A 12628-nucleotide genomic window follows, 5' to 3' on the forward strand; every position below is an offset into this window, starting at 1 on the left:
ACTATTTTTCAACTTTTACCCTTTTCTCCTTCCAGATGGTTCCAGGGCTTCGACTGGGAGGGCCTCGCCAACCAGACGCTCAAATCACCGCTGCAGCCAAAGCTAAAAGGCCCGCTCGACATGTCCAACTTTGACGTCTTCCCGTCGGACCCGAGCGTACCGCCGGTGGAGACGTCCGGCTGGGATGCCGACTTTTGAATAGCTGCTACTGCTTTATGTTATATATTTTTAAGTTTTGATCTACAACTGTGAGTTTGTAAGCTTAAGCAATACTGGACCAGACACAAACGTTTAGCTTTAAGGTAGAAACTTGCCCCCCAGATTAAGGCCTTAGCACAACCAACCTTGGTAGAACCTGTGTACAATATCTCATCTATGTTATAGAGTTGAACCCTTTACAAATTACGCTAATAAAGAAAAACGCTGAATTTGAGTATTTCTTGACTAATTCTTTATTGCATCTCGATGACAAACGTGCGAATCTCCATCGGCTTCAGGGTGATCTTAAGTCCTTCGGAAAGCTTGCTCTTAACCTTCTCCGTGGTTGGCACTGTATCGGCGGTGAACTTCAACCTGGTAGCATCCTCGAGCCACTGATTTGCAGCTAGGGTCGTCTCCTTGGCGCTGGCAATTTTGAACGATCCGAAAAGTTGCGCGATGTCGATGGTCACGGGCAACGAGTACAGCGGGTCTTCGTCCTTCTCGAGGAGGTGCTCGAAGCGAACCAGATACGAGTGCGGTTGCTTCCACGGCTCGAATGTTAGCAGGTTTACGTTCAGCGGGAGTGATCCGGAAAGGGCGGAGAACTGTAGAGAAAACAAGTTTTATTTATTTTTTTGCTTTTTTTGGGTTTGTTGGACAACTCATTATTTAAGCAATGTTCAAAAACAGCAAAACAAGAAAAATAAGTCCATTGGACTTCTTAAAAAAATATATATTCCAGGTTATTCGATTTGGCTTTGTCTATAAATTCCTTTTGCTTAATATTTTATTTATTTTAAGCCTTCGTGTTTTTTTGAGGGGTGATGCTATGTAATATATGAAAGTTTCTATTTTAATAAGAAATAGTGAGACTTTTTTGTCCCAGGGCAAACCCGTAGTTACATATTATTCAGAACCAAATTGCTATGTTAAAAAAATGCTTTCATTCAAAAAAATAAGTTTACTTCAATTATAAAACTAAAAACTAGACATTTTCCTTCAAAATTATTTTTATCCGAAAATGAATTGATTTTAGTTCAAATAATTAGAAAAAAAAACGGACTTAATTATTCGAAATTTTATCTGTTTAAAAAAAAAAATTTAAATTAATCTAAATGAAAAATGTGCAACTTTGAATTATGTCAGGTTCCAATAATTATAATCAAGAAAAGAGAAGAAAAAAATCAAGCGAATATTAAAAGTGGATAAAATCTCCAAAATATTCCAGAAAAGTAAGATTTTTACTAACACTCCAATCGTGCTTGCGTCGGGACGATAATGATAATCTATCATTAGCGTTATCGATATTTCGAAAATTCTATCGGCGATAATTTTATCGACGATAATGGATGAAAACTCAATTTTAAAATCTTTTTTAAATTGGCTTAGCGCATCTATATCATGTTGAATATTCAATTCATTTGCTTAGAATATATTTTTCGGATAATAGAGTTAATTTCAAAGCATAAATACAACAAACTTTCATAAAATACCTTATTTTTCTGAAAGAACTTAAATTTTCATAATTTGCAATATGGGTATCAATCGAAGCAAAATGTTAACTGCATTTTCTCTGTTTGAGAGTTTTTGAAATGAAATACTAAATACCGTATTTTCTCGAAAATACTCAAATTTCTATAATTTGCAACATGTGTGTCAAACGATTCGAAATTTTGCTAGCATTCACTAAGTATTTCATTCAAAAAAACTCTAAAACAGTGAAATTGCAGGTAACATCTCGCTTTGTTTGATACCCATATTGAAAATTAGGAAATTTTGAGTACTTTAAAAAAAGGTATTTTGTGAAAATTTGAGTATTTCACTCAAAAAACTTTCAAACAGTTAAGATGCATGCAAAATTTCGTATCGTTCGATACCCATATTGTGAATTATAACAAAAATTTAGCATTTTCGAGAAAAAACGGTATTTTGCGAAAATTGGCGTAGTTCATTCAAAAAACTCTTAAACAGTGAAAATACATGCAAAATTTCGAATCGTTTGATACCAATATTGTGAATTATTAAAATTTGAGTATTTTCGAGAAAATACGGTATTTTGTGAAAATTTGAGTATTTCATTTAAAAAACTCTAAACAGAAAAATGAATGCAAAATATCGAATCGTTTGATACCCATATTGCGAATTAGATTGTTTTTTTTGTATTTTCGAGAAAATACGTTTTTTGTGATTTTTTTTATTATTTAAGCTTTGAAACTTACCATATCACAAACATAATTTGATTAGATTTTGTAAAGTTTTAGAAATATATTAAATATAAGTTATCGTCCGTTATCGAAAAAAAAATTATCGCCGATAGAATTATCGGAATAACTATAACGATAGATTATTGTTATCGTTATCGAAACTCGATAATTTTATCGTTAACAACCTTGAATTTCGAATTACGGATTCTTTTGTTTTTGAAATACAATTAAAACATATTTACAAATTTCAGAAAAAAAATAATGCTTTAAAATCACATTATCGATGAATGGTGATAATTTTGGGATTTTTAACATTATTTTTGATATTAAAATTTTCTTATGAAGTGTTTTGGAAAACTTCATGCTAACTCAATATTTTTATTTAAAATATTGTATATTCTTTTTAGACTTATTTTATTCAAAACTTTGCGCGTAATTTCCCAAATATTAAGAACCGTTCAAAAATCGATTGAACGTTTTTTTTAAATATCGGTGCAACCTTGGTGCAAGTAGTCTACAATGCACTACACAATGGTCCAGATTGCAACATTAAGTGGAAATTTGATTTTCCAAAAAATGGAAAGTTGTGGAGTTCATTTAAAATTACATTTTCAGTATTTTTTTATAAACTCGAGACATCTTAGTTTTAAAATGTAGAATTTTTGAAAATTGTTCTACTAAATGTTTTCCATGTAATCTTGCCTGCTGAGCTTGAATCTGCCCGCAGAATTGAGCCAAAGTGTCAAAATAATTTTAGTCATCTTTGGGTTTATATGACGATTGCAACCAAAAACTGTGTCAAACCTTGTCTTAGTAAAGATTGACTTCACGAACAAAAACAAGGGCAATCTCGATGCACAATTTGTAATAAACACTGAGATTGATGCTTTATCACTCTTTCAGTGATGAGCGCAGATTAAATTGGTTGCTTGCCTCTTGGTGCATAGTCAAAACAATTTATTCATCAAGGGTTCCATGGTGTAACGGTTAGCACTCAGGACTCTGAATCCTGCGATCCGAGTTCAAATCTCGGTGGAACCTGCATTTTTTAAGCATCGACTTTGTGATAAAAATAATAATATTATATTCTAGTCAAATTTTATCAGAAAACTTCTGAAAACAACGTCACAAGGGATAATCTTGAATGGAGACGGCATGTATTTCCATCAAGCACCTAATGTTGGCATGTCAGCAATTTCGCGGTTTATTACAGCTATTACAGAAAGCGTTTTCAACCTCAATCGAGCCATTAAAAGATCAGTAGGAAGTTACCAAGCAAGTTTCTTCCTAAACCTTTGAAAAAAATATTAAATAGTGAGAATTGGATGAAAGTAGGACCGAAACCATAACCTACCATAAATGTGAGATTTTCTCAAATATTTGAAGAGTCTAAGATTTAGTTCATTTTACCTTTCATTTGCTTTTGAATTAAATATCTTAAAATTGTTATAGCCCAAAAAGAAGGTTGGTTGTAAAAACAATAATAACAATCCGAATTCAAGATAAATTAAAGTCTGAAGTTTGATCGTAAATGTTAGTTGGATTTTTTGTAAAAAAAAGAGAAATACGAAGAAAAAAAAAACCAGCAAAATCGTAAAAATTTCTCTTGACGTTCACGAAGAAATTTTCATGCATACTTACAGCATTGTTGAAGCTCGACTGCCAGGTTTCAAAGTCAATGTCGCTGGCATCGCTCAGGAACTTCCAAGCAGGGGTAAGCACCTGGTTCTGCAAAAACCTCTCCCTAGCCTGCACGCTGATTATCTTGTTCTTCTTGACGGTATCAAACAGTAGATAATGCTTTCCACGAGCTACCAGTCCCAACCCGTAAGCCGTCTCGTTCAGCGCTTCCCCCACGCCAAACGCATCGTCACGCAGCAGTCTCCTGTGAACCATCAGTTCCAGCACTCCGTCCTGCATGCTCGTTCCACCCTGCGCTCGATCGTTCAGCACCGCCAACCGCAGGTTGTCGTCTTCCAGCGCGATCTTCGCCGTAACCGGGTAGTAGTTTCCAGCAACCGGTTCAACCCCGTCAAAATCGAATGTCTCCCGGTGATTCCGCACCCGCTTGATCATCTCCCTTCCATTCGAGTCCGTCCAGAACACACCATCCGACTGGATATCCGTATAGAACCGCGTGATGACCTCTTTGCCCTTCCCGTCCTCGATCGGAATCGGCCCGACCAGCCACTCAAACTCCACGTGCTGCTCGTTGGCGAACACTCGAATAACCTGACTGATCCACTCGTTGAAAACCTGGTGCACCTCCTGCACGTGATCGCCCTTGATGACCGAGAGGCGAACGGATTTGGCCGCGTGCCGCTCGGTTCCGTTCGGCCGGAAGATGTACGCGCCGGACGAGCGATTCGCGAACACTTCGTTGTTGCCGTACGCACCCTCGTAGAACATAAAGTCCTGCTGGAGGCGGTGCTGCTTGCCGGCGACGGTGATCGCGGCGAGGAAGCCGTTATCGTCGAAGGCGAGCGAGAGGTGGGCGTTGCCGATGGTTACGGCTTGGTCGTCGACTTCCTCTTGTTGGTCAAATTGGGTAGACTCGTATTGTTCGGATACGTAGTACGATCGGTAGCCTAGAGGCGGGATCTCATTGGCTAAGAATACCAACTCTTGAGTTGCAGCACTGAATCTGTACTGAATATCAGTCACTGGTTCGGGAATGGAGATCATCTGCACCGGCAGCTCCATCCCTTCATGATCCCTCACCACGTAGCTGTTCCCATTAACAGGCAACCTTACGTACTCATAGCTGGCATGTCCCAAGGGGTTATACAGGGTCACCACAAAGTTCTCCTTGCTCTCGGAAACGTCGCACCGACTGATGTTCAGCATCCGGCACGATTCAAACCGCAGCTTCGCCGACTCCTTGGTCATGGTGAAGCTGTTCAGCGCGGCGTTGGTATTCGCTCCGCAAGCCTCGATCGCCGTGTGCAACATCCGATGATAGTCGTCCGCGACGTGCTGCTTCTCCGTGCCGGTGATGGCGTCGTGGTGCTGCATGACTCCCAACGCTTCCCGCAAGATGTTCAGATGCTCCTGATCCGCTTCACCTTGCGTTGCTGGAGACAGAGCCGTGAGCTGCTTGCAAACCTGCAGGAAGTGGTTGCCGAGGCGTTCGAAGTACTTGGAGGTCGGTCGGGACGTGAAGTAGCCCGTCCAGTAGGAGTGTGGATCCGATGCGTACGGGAAGAAGTCGTCGGACTTGGTTGGCCAGGTCAGCTTGGCTTCCTCGAGCGCTTTCAGGTAGCAGGTAGGAGTCGAGTAGAACAGATTCACCTTGGAACCCTGCGCTTGCCGCGCATTCACGTACTTGATCAGCTTGTCCATGTTCTTGTAGTTCATCCTGGCGTCCATGTAGTTGAAGTCATCTCCAAAGGTCAAGATCAGGTTGTTCGAGCGGTACTTCGTAGACATGTTGTTGACCCACGTCAAGAACAAATCCACCTTCTCCTTCACATTGTTCTCCACGCTGTCCACCCCGTCCACAAAAGGATCATCCGAGCAGAGCACGTCAAAGCAGAATCCAGGAGGCGCGCTGTAATGATTGTACAGCACCGAAGTGAACAAGTCGCTCCCCTCCAAGTTTGCACTGCTCTTCCAGATCATCTCCGCCTTCTTCTCCGCCAACCGCTTCACCTTGTCGTTCCAATCCAACCGCGCAAAGAACAACCCATCGTACCCCATCTGGGCAAACAGCGAAGCCTGCTCCCTCGAGTGTCCAAACGGATCAATCTGCCAACCCGCCCTCGGTCGTCCACACTCCCCAAACGTATCGTTCAACAGCCGCAAACCCCACGTAAACTGATCAATCACACTCTGGTAGTGCACCGCCGCCTCATCGTTCATACTCCAAGCCCCACCAACAAACTCCAACCGACCCTCCTGCACCAACCCCCGGACCTGCTCCTTCAGCTCCTCCGTCTGCTCGTCCCACCACATGAAGAAGAACGCCGACTCGACCTGGATGAAGCGCCGCGCCGGATCCTTCAGCAGCTCCTGAATCACCGAGTCCAAGATGTATTGCACCCCGGCCCGTTGATGGTTCGTCTTGCTTCCGTAGTAGTACTGGTCGGCGGTTTTGAGCCAACCCACGTCGTCGTGTGAGTGCGGCACCATGTGGACGTTCAGGACGTCGTCTCCGTTGGAAGATAGAACCGGACAGGACTGGAATGAGAGATGGGGGAGGTTGTGATTAAGTTGAAGTGATTGATGTGACAAATTTACTTAAGATAAGGTAATTGGAGACGAGAGAAATGGGACAGGTCGAGTGCAGTTTTGTTTTGTTTCGCTGGGGGGTATCGATTAGAATTGAGACGTTGGACAATTGATCTTTTATCAGTTTGATGGGGAATAATTGAAGAGAGTGGTGTAATCTTATTGTGTAACATTTGTATGCAATTCACTGCTGTTGACGAGTGGTAAACAAGTTGTCAATCTAAATGTTTTAAAATTAGATTTGATCTCTTGAGATCTTGCTGAAAATATGATTGAAAATAAGGTAGTTTGCTTGGTTTAGAAATGTAATATACGTGAATTCTTGAATAATTACGTTATTTGCTCGCGTTTCGATTTGCTTGAAAAAATCAATTAAAAATTCCTTTTGAAAACTTTTATATAGTCGTAGCAAATATTTTTAACAGTTTATACCCCTGGTCTTGGCCAAGAGAAGAGTAAACAGAGGTTGTTGAGAACTGATAAAATCGAATATTGAAATTATGGTTTTTTATGGTAAAATTTACCGAATTTTCAACTGCTGAACTGTTCGGTAAACTGAAAACTTACTGAATTTCGGTAAAGAAGCTCATTAATGTTCAAACGATTTTCGGTAAAATTTTGTACATTTTGGCAAATGGTTTACCGATTTAAACTTAACCGATATTTCAACTACCGAAATCGGTTAAAAAAAATCTGAGTGTGTAAGACAGAGTTTCTTTTTATGAACAATGAATGAACAATGAACAATGAAGACATTTTGCATCATTAGTTCGTCCATAGAAGTTTCTATAGAATATAGATACAACTTTGGTATCTTTCCATATAATAATACAATAAAAATATTAAATAATCAGTTTTTCTGATCAACTCAGGTTTCTCAGAAATATATAGTAACACTCAAAAAAAATGAACCCATTGTTTTATTCGACTTTTCACATAAAATATTGAATTACCGTCATCAGGGGTGACATTGGGTCTGGGGGTGAGATTGGGTCATACAAAAATGCTGAAATTTGTATGACCCCATCTCACCCCCCAGACCCAATATCACCCCTGATGACGGTACGCAAAATAGCTGTTTTTGAAAAATCTAATTTCTGAATATGTTTTAGATTACATCAAAATGCCATGCTTTGAGCTTTGTTGATTGAAATCAATTTTGGTGTGCTGCCAATTTTTTTCAGGTCATGATTTTATTTGAAAACGAGGAAAAAAGGCGAGACAAATATTTTATCTTTATCGTTGTATGTGGAATTGAATTTGCAATCAAAAAGAACATTGTATAAATTTCGATATCGTGCACTAAACATTGTTTTTCGTTGATATCGTTACTTTTCAAGCTTGACCAGGTCTTTAAATATTTTTTTTCAAAAATATCACAAAATCAGCAGTTAATTTGAACCAAAACGGAAAATTTTTGAAAAAAATAAATCGAACATCATTGGGTTCTAGACTGAGAATGGAAGTAATTTTTGAATAAATTTCATGTCCTTTAAAATTCTATAAAATCAATAATCAACCTTCTTATTAGTGTAGAATTCAACAAACATTCTAAAACTTTCAATATCCTAATTTAAAATAATACACAAGAATTTTTATAAAGGAACACTCTCTAAGAAAATTCAATGTAGTTTGATTACATTATTTTTGTTAAAAAAGGGAAAACATGTTGCCTCACCAGCACTTTGACACTCGATTAAGCCTTAAATCTTCTTCTTTTTTTTTGTAAAAATGGAAAGTTTCAAAAGTATACCAAAAAAGGAAAATAAAGCGAGAAAAATAAAATTTAATTTCATTATTTGATCTTTATTCCACCAATTCAAATATTCAAATTTTTAACCCGGGTTCGCAACGACTGATTATTTTTTAATCTTTCTGGTTTTAGCGAGCAGTCTTGTCGAAAAAGAAAAAAAAAAAAAAAAAAAAAAAAAAAAAAAACAGATAAAGAAAAAAGACAAATAGTTCACAAATACCTTTCCCTAAACGACTATCCCCGCTCATTAATCAATAGATGCCTCAACCACAAAAACAATCCTTATCCCCAAAATAGACCCAATCACCCTAATTCCGAAGAACCCAAAACATACAGATCCATTCCTTACATCCCAACACTTACACCCCGCATTACCAAACTACTACAACAAGACTACCCGAACATCGTAGTAGCATCCAGATCCACTCACACTATCAACAACCTCTACACACGGATCAAGGACCCGATCCCGATGATGAACCAACACAACGTGATCTATTGCATCAAGTGTGACCAGTGTGAGTGCAGATACATCGGCATGACCAGCAACCTGCTCAAAAACAGGCTGTCTGGCCATCGCAGCGATGTAAACAAACTGGATCAGCTGATCCAGTCCGGCCACACGTACACCGACGTAGAGGTTCAGGCGCACAAGGAAAAAACCGCGCTTGTGTCCCATTGTATCGATACCGGCCACCGGTTCGATACAACACAAGCCAAGATACTGGACCAGTCCTTCAAGAGATCATCTCTCCCTCTCTTGGAGATGATCTGGATCCACAACACAGCTGACACAGTCAACAAGAGGACCGACACCGATGGCCTGAACAGCACATACGCTGGAATACTACATGTCCTACACAAACACAAAACCAAAACAAAACCACAAAAACACACAACACAATCACAACTGAACCAATCCACCTGACAGTTAGCAATTAGACGTTGTACAGTACAAAGTGACCCAGCAGTTGAATGTTGTTTTACAACAATTTATTTGGACAAACATGTTAGTATTTCACAATAGTTTACAAAACAATATTAAATTAATTCTTTAAACAGTGATGTGCAGCAAACGTAAAGGACAGTTTAACAATAGGACTAAAACATTTTTGACAAGAAACAGACAACTAGTAAGTACACAAAACACAACCAAACACACACAAATTGTAAAAGCTTGACATTTTTAGTAAACCCCCTGAAGAAGGCCTCAAAATAAAGGCCGAAACGTCGGTGAAGTAGAGAAAATCTGTTTTTCTTTTTCGACAAGACTGCTCGCCAAAACCAGACAAATTTTTAACATAAAAGGAAAAAACAAAGATTTTAGTATTTGTCTACTTGTTCAACTTTTAAAAATTATATACGGTCAACATGGCTGACACTGGGACTGGAGAGTAAAAAGATCTTGAAATTTGTATTACCTGATCTCACATTGAGACCCAATTTTACCCAATTTTTAAAGATTTCGCGGATAGTGTGAAATTCAATGATTTTCGGGAATATGGTCGGTTTCCAAATGGAAAAACGTGATTTTCATTGAACTCTTGAATTGAACACAAATATTGGAAAGGAACACAAACAGTAAAATAGATGTTTTACCACATTTCGTAAGAAATGATTGCCATGAAAACCTGATTTAACATAAAACATTTTTTCAAATAAAAAACCTATTTTATTTTCGGAATCATCCAAAACAATGATCCCAAAAAGAGAAAAGTATGAATGCAGTTAGGCTAATTTGTTTAATGGTTTTGTACCTCCCTCATCAACATTTTACACAAAAACAGGGGTGGAGGGAAGGAAGGGCAACAAGTTTTTTAAAATATAAATTCCAATTAAAAAAAAAATGGAAAACATTCTTTTGCATTTATTTTCACTTTGAGCATAATTACGATCATCAATTTTTTCCAATTAAATATTCGTAAAATTTCATGCACAGCTCGGAGTTTTTTCGCCATTTTTTCGTGAAAATTCATTCATTGAAATCCTGTGAATAAACTTTGACCACACTCAAAAAAATGAGTTCGCGTAAACATGAACAGAGTTCATGCCAGCGAGAACCAGGTGTAAAATGTTCAACTTTCATGGTGCAGTTTTGGTTTTTTACACCATGCAAGTTAAACAGTTTTTTCCTGGCATGAGCTCTGTTGACGTAAACGCGAGCTCATTTTTTTGAGTGTACCATTTACTTTTTAAAGTAGGATTCCAGAAGAAATTGAAAATTCAATCTCGGTTTATTCAAAATAAAATAAAACTTGGGCTTGAACATGTTGTTTTTAATCTTGAAAATCAGCGCTTTTCTGGAATTATTTTCTTACTAGCGTAAAATTCCCACAAATTCTGATGATTTGATTTGACAGTAAAAACTAAAAATGTTCAGCAAAAAAAATATATCACTCGAATTTATGAAATAGCTTTTCCCAAACAATTGCTTATTTTAAGTTTTATTATTATAAAAAAAAAGATTTTTAAAAATCAGAATAACACATTTTTACTCAGAACGAAAGAACAGAACCAATGAGGAAAAATAAAAAAGTTGCACTAGGATCTTTAAAAAGGGGTATATAAAAATGAAAAGATTTTTTTTGCAAAATACCACAGCGAAAACAAGACAAATTGGTTAATTGGTAATTTTGGCTTAAAGTTGTAACTAAATAATATCATGTAATTAATAAAAAAAAGTTGATTTATAGGCTTGCTGCCAAAACATAACTTTAATTGAAGGAACATACACTCATGTTCAGACTGTTAAACCTGCAAACAAAAATAAAAAAATGCCCTCACTCACCTCATACCCGCACTTGGCCTCCTTCCGGGCCAGGTTATGCTTCCAGTGATGCTCGTGGTGTCGACTGTCCACAACAAACCCACTTCCACGGCCAGGCCGTGCCAGTGTCGCTGTTATGGCCACGGTCGCCAATACCGCGAACACTCCCACCGTCGCAGTCCACCACTTCATACTTATCGCGCCGTTCAGCTCAGGGCAAAGGGCAGTCTCAGCACACTCTCTTGTTCTAGGAAGAACAACAACACAAGTGGTTGAGAATTTTGCGCAGTTTTCACTTAGAACTTCTACTCAGTATCTCTCTCTAGATCGACGACTGCTCCAGGCGAGCCCTCGATTTCGACTGACTGGATTGGAGAGCTGGAACTTGCTAAGAAGGTATGCAGTTCTCTCTCTTTTGGAAGAAGTTCTTATCAGCGCTAAACAATTGGTCATTCAACCGTCACTAAATGAATCAATTTGGGAGTCTTTTCTCTTTTCTGATTTGATCGTTAGACAAATTGTGAGGGTGGATCTATATCATTAAACGACATTGAAACATTATTGTCACATCAAAATTAAAAAAAAAATATTAAAGGCATTTCAACTATAAAAATTATACTGTCTGCCATAACAAATGTGTAGCACATGAAGGTCCCTTTAATAAAGGTACACTGAAGCTTTTGCTGAAACTTCCAGGCTGAAAGATATTCGAATGGAAAATTACAGATTTTTTACGATAGGTACACAAAATTGGTATTCCACTTTGAGTAGAGCAATAAATACCAATGGAAATGTTGAAGAAAGAGAGATGGAAAGGAGAAATGCCGAATGGAACTTTTGTTGTACGGTTCTGAAAGCAAATAGTGGGTCAACGTGCATTAGTCAGCATTTGGGGGTGTGTTCGCTGTTTTGTTAGTGATAAGCACTTTTTGGGCCTTTGTGTTGACTATCTGGTTAGTTTTGGAAGCACCGGAATTGTGGGTCAGACAAGGTATGATGACACATATTTGAATGATTTTTCGATTTGAATTGAATTAATCATAAAGATAAGATAATAGTTTTTCTTATCAATCGTCGAACTTAATTCCTGATCTTTTGAAATTAAAGTAATAAAATTTAGCATTTTTATTGATAACTTTAGGTAAAATCAGCTTATCGTTTTATTTTACATTAAGACATGGCATATTATAAAACTTAATTAACTTAACACAAATTAATTCTTATTTTGTATTGGTTTTGCAAGTACAACTGAATCTTTGTTTTACAAGATAGGCTGATGCAAATATTTTTTAAAAGACTCAAAATTATGAAATAATGAAAAATTAAAAAAAAACAAGCAATAGTTTTCTTCAATTATACACGGTTGATTTTTAATCATATATTTAAATCATTTTAAATTTTGCATTACTAAACATCGAAGTTTTACAAAAAATTATGAATATTTTGAAAATAATTGCCAATGCACAAAAGTTT

At 37.7% G+C, this 12628-nt stretch overlaps 2 protein-coding genes and 1 non-coding gene across 3 annotated transcripts in view; 2 read left to right on the forward strand and 1 right to left on the reverse strand.

Annotated features, from left to right (window-relative positions):
• Positions 1-436, forward strand: part of LOC120420968 (cGMP-dependent protein kinase, isozyme 1) — a 48393-nt gene extending 47957 nt beyond the window's left edge. The window contains exon 11 of the mRNA XM_039584101.2: positions 36-436. Coding sequence (XP_039440035.1) covers positions 36-198 — 163 coding nt within the window. The 3' untranslated portion in view covers positions 199-436. The remainder of the gene's footprint in view (positions 1-35) is intronic.
• LOC120420970 (lysosomal alpha-mannosidase-like) lies at positions 429-11518 on the reverse strand. Its single transcript, XM_039584102.2, has 3 exons — positions 11177-11518; positions 4047-6584; positions 429-806 (listed from the first exon to the last, which is right to left on the reverse strand). Exons 1-3 carry the CDS (start codon positions 11345-11347, stop codon positions 453-455), a joined length of 3063 nt encoding a protein of 1020 aa, XP_039440036.1. The 5' UTR covers positions 11348-11518; the 3' UTR covers positions 429-452.
• Positions 3375-3446, forward strand: Trnaq-cug (transfer RNA glutamine (anticodon CUG)). Its single transcript has one exon. It is a non-coding gene; the product is annotated as a tRNA-Gln (tRNA).
• Positions 11519-12628: the final 1110 nt, after the last annotated feature.

The sequence above is a fragment of the Culex pipiens genome, chromosome 2 (assembly GCF_016801865.2).
Source record: "Culex pipiens pallens isolate TS chromosome 2, TS_CPP_V2, whole genome shotgun sequence".
Classification (NCBI taxonomy): domain Eukaryota; kingdom Metazoa; phylum Arthropoda; class Insecta; order Diptera; family Culicidae; genus Culex; species Culex pipiens.

Excerpts from the sequence above, each read along its gene's own strand:
- LOC120420970 (XM_039584102.2), bottom strand. The coding sequence starts at position 11,347 with ATGAAGTGGTGGACTGCGACGGTGGGAGTGTTCGCGGTATTGGCGACC. Across the intron at positions 6,585-11,176 it reads AGGCCAAGTGCGGGTATGAG|TCCTGTCCGGTTCTATCTTC; the intron begins GTGAGTGAGGGC and ends CTCTCATTCCAG. Across the intron at positions 807-4,046 it reads AGTCGAGCTTCAACAATGCT|TTCTCCGCCCTTTCCGGATC; the intron begins GTAAGTATGCAT and ends TTTTCTCTACAG.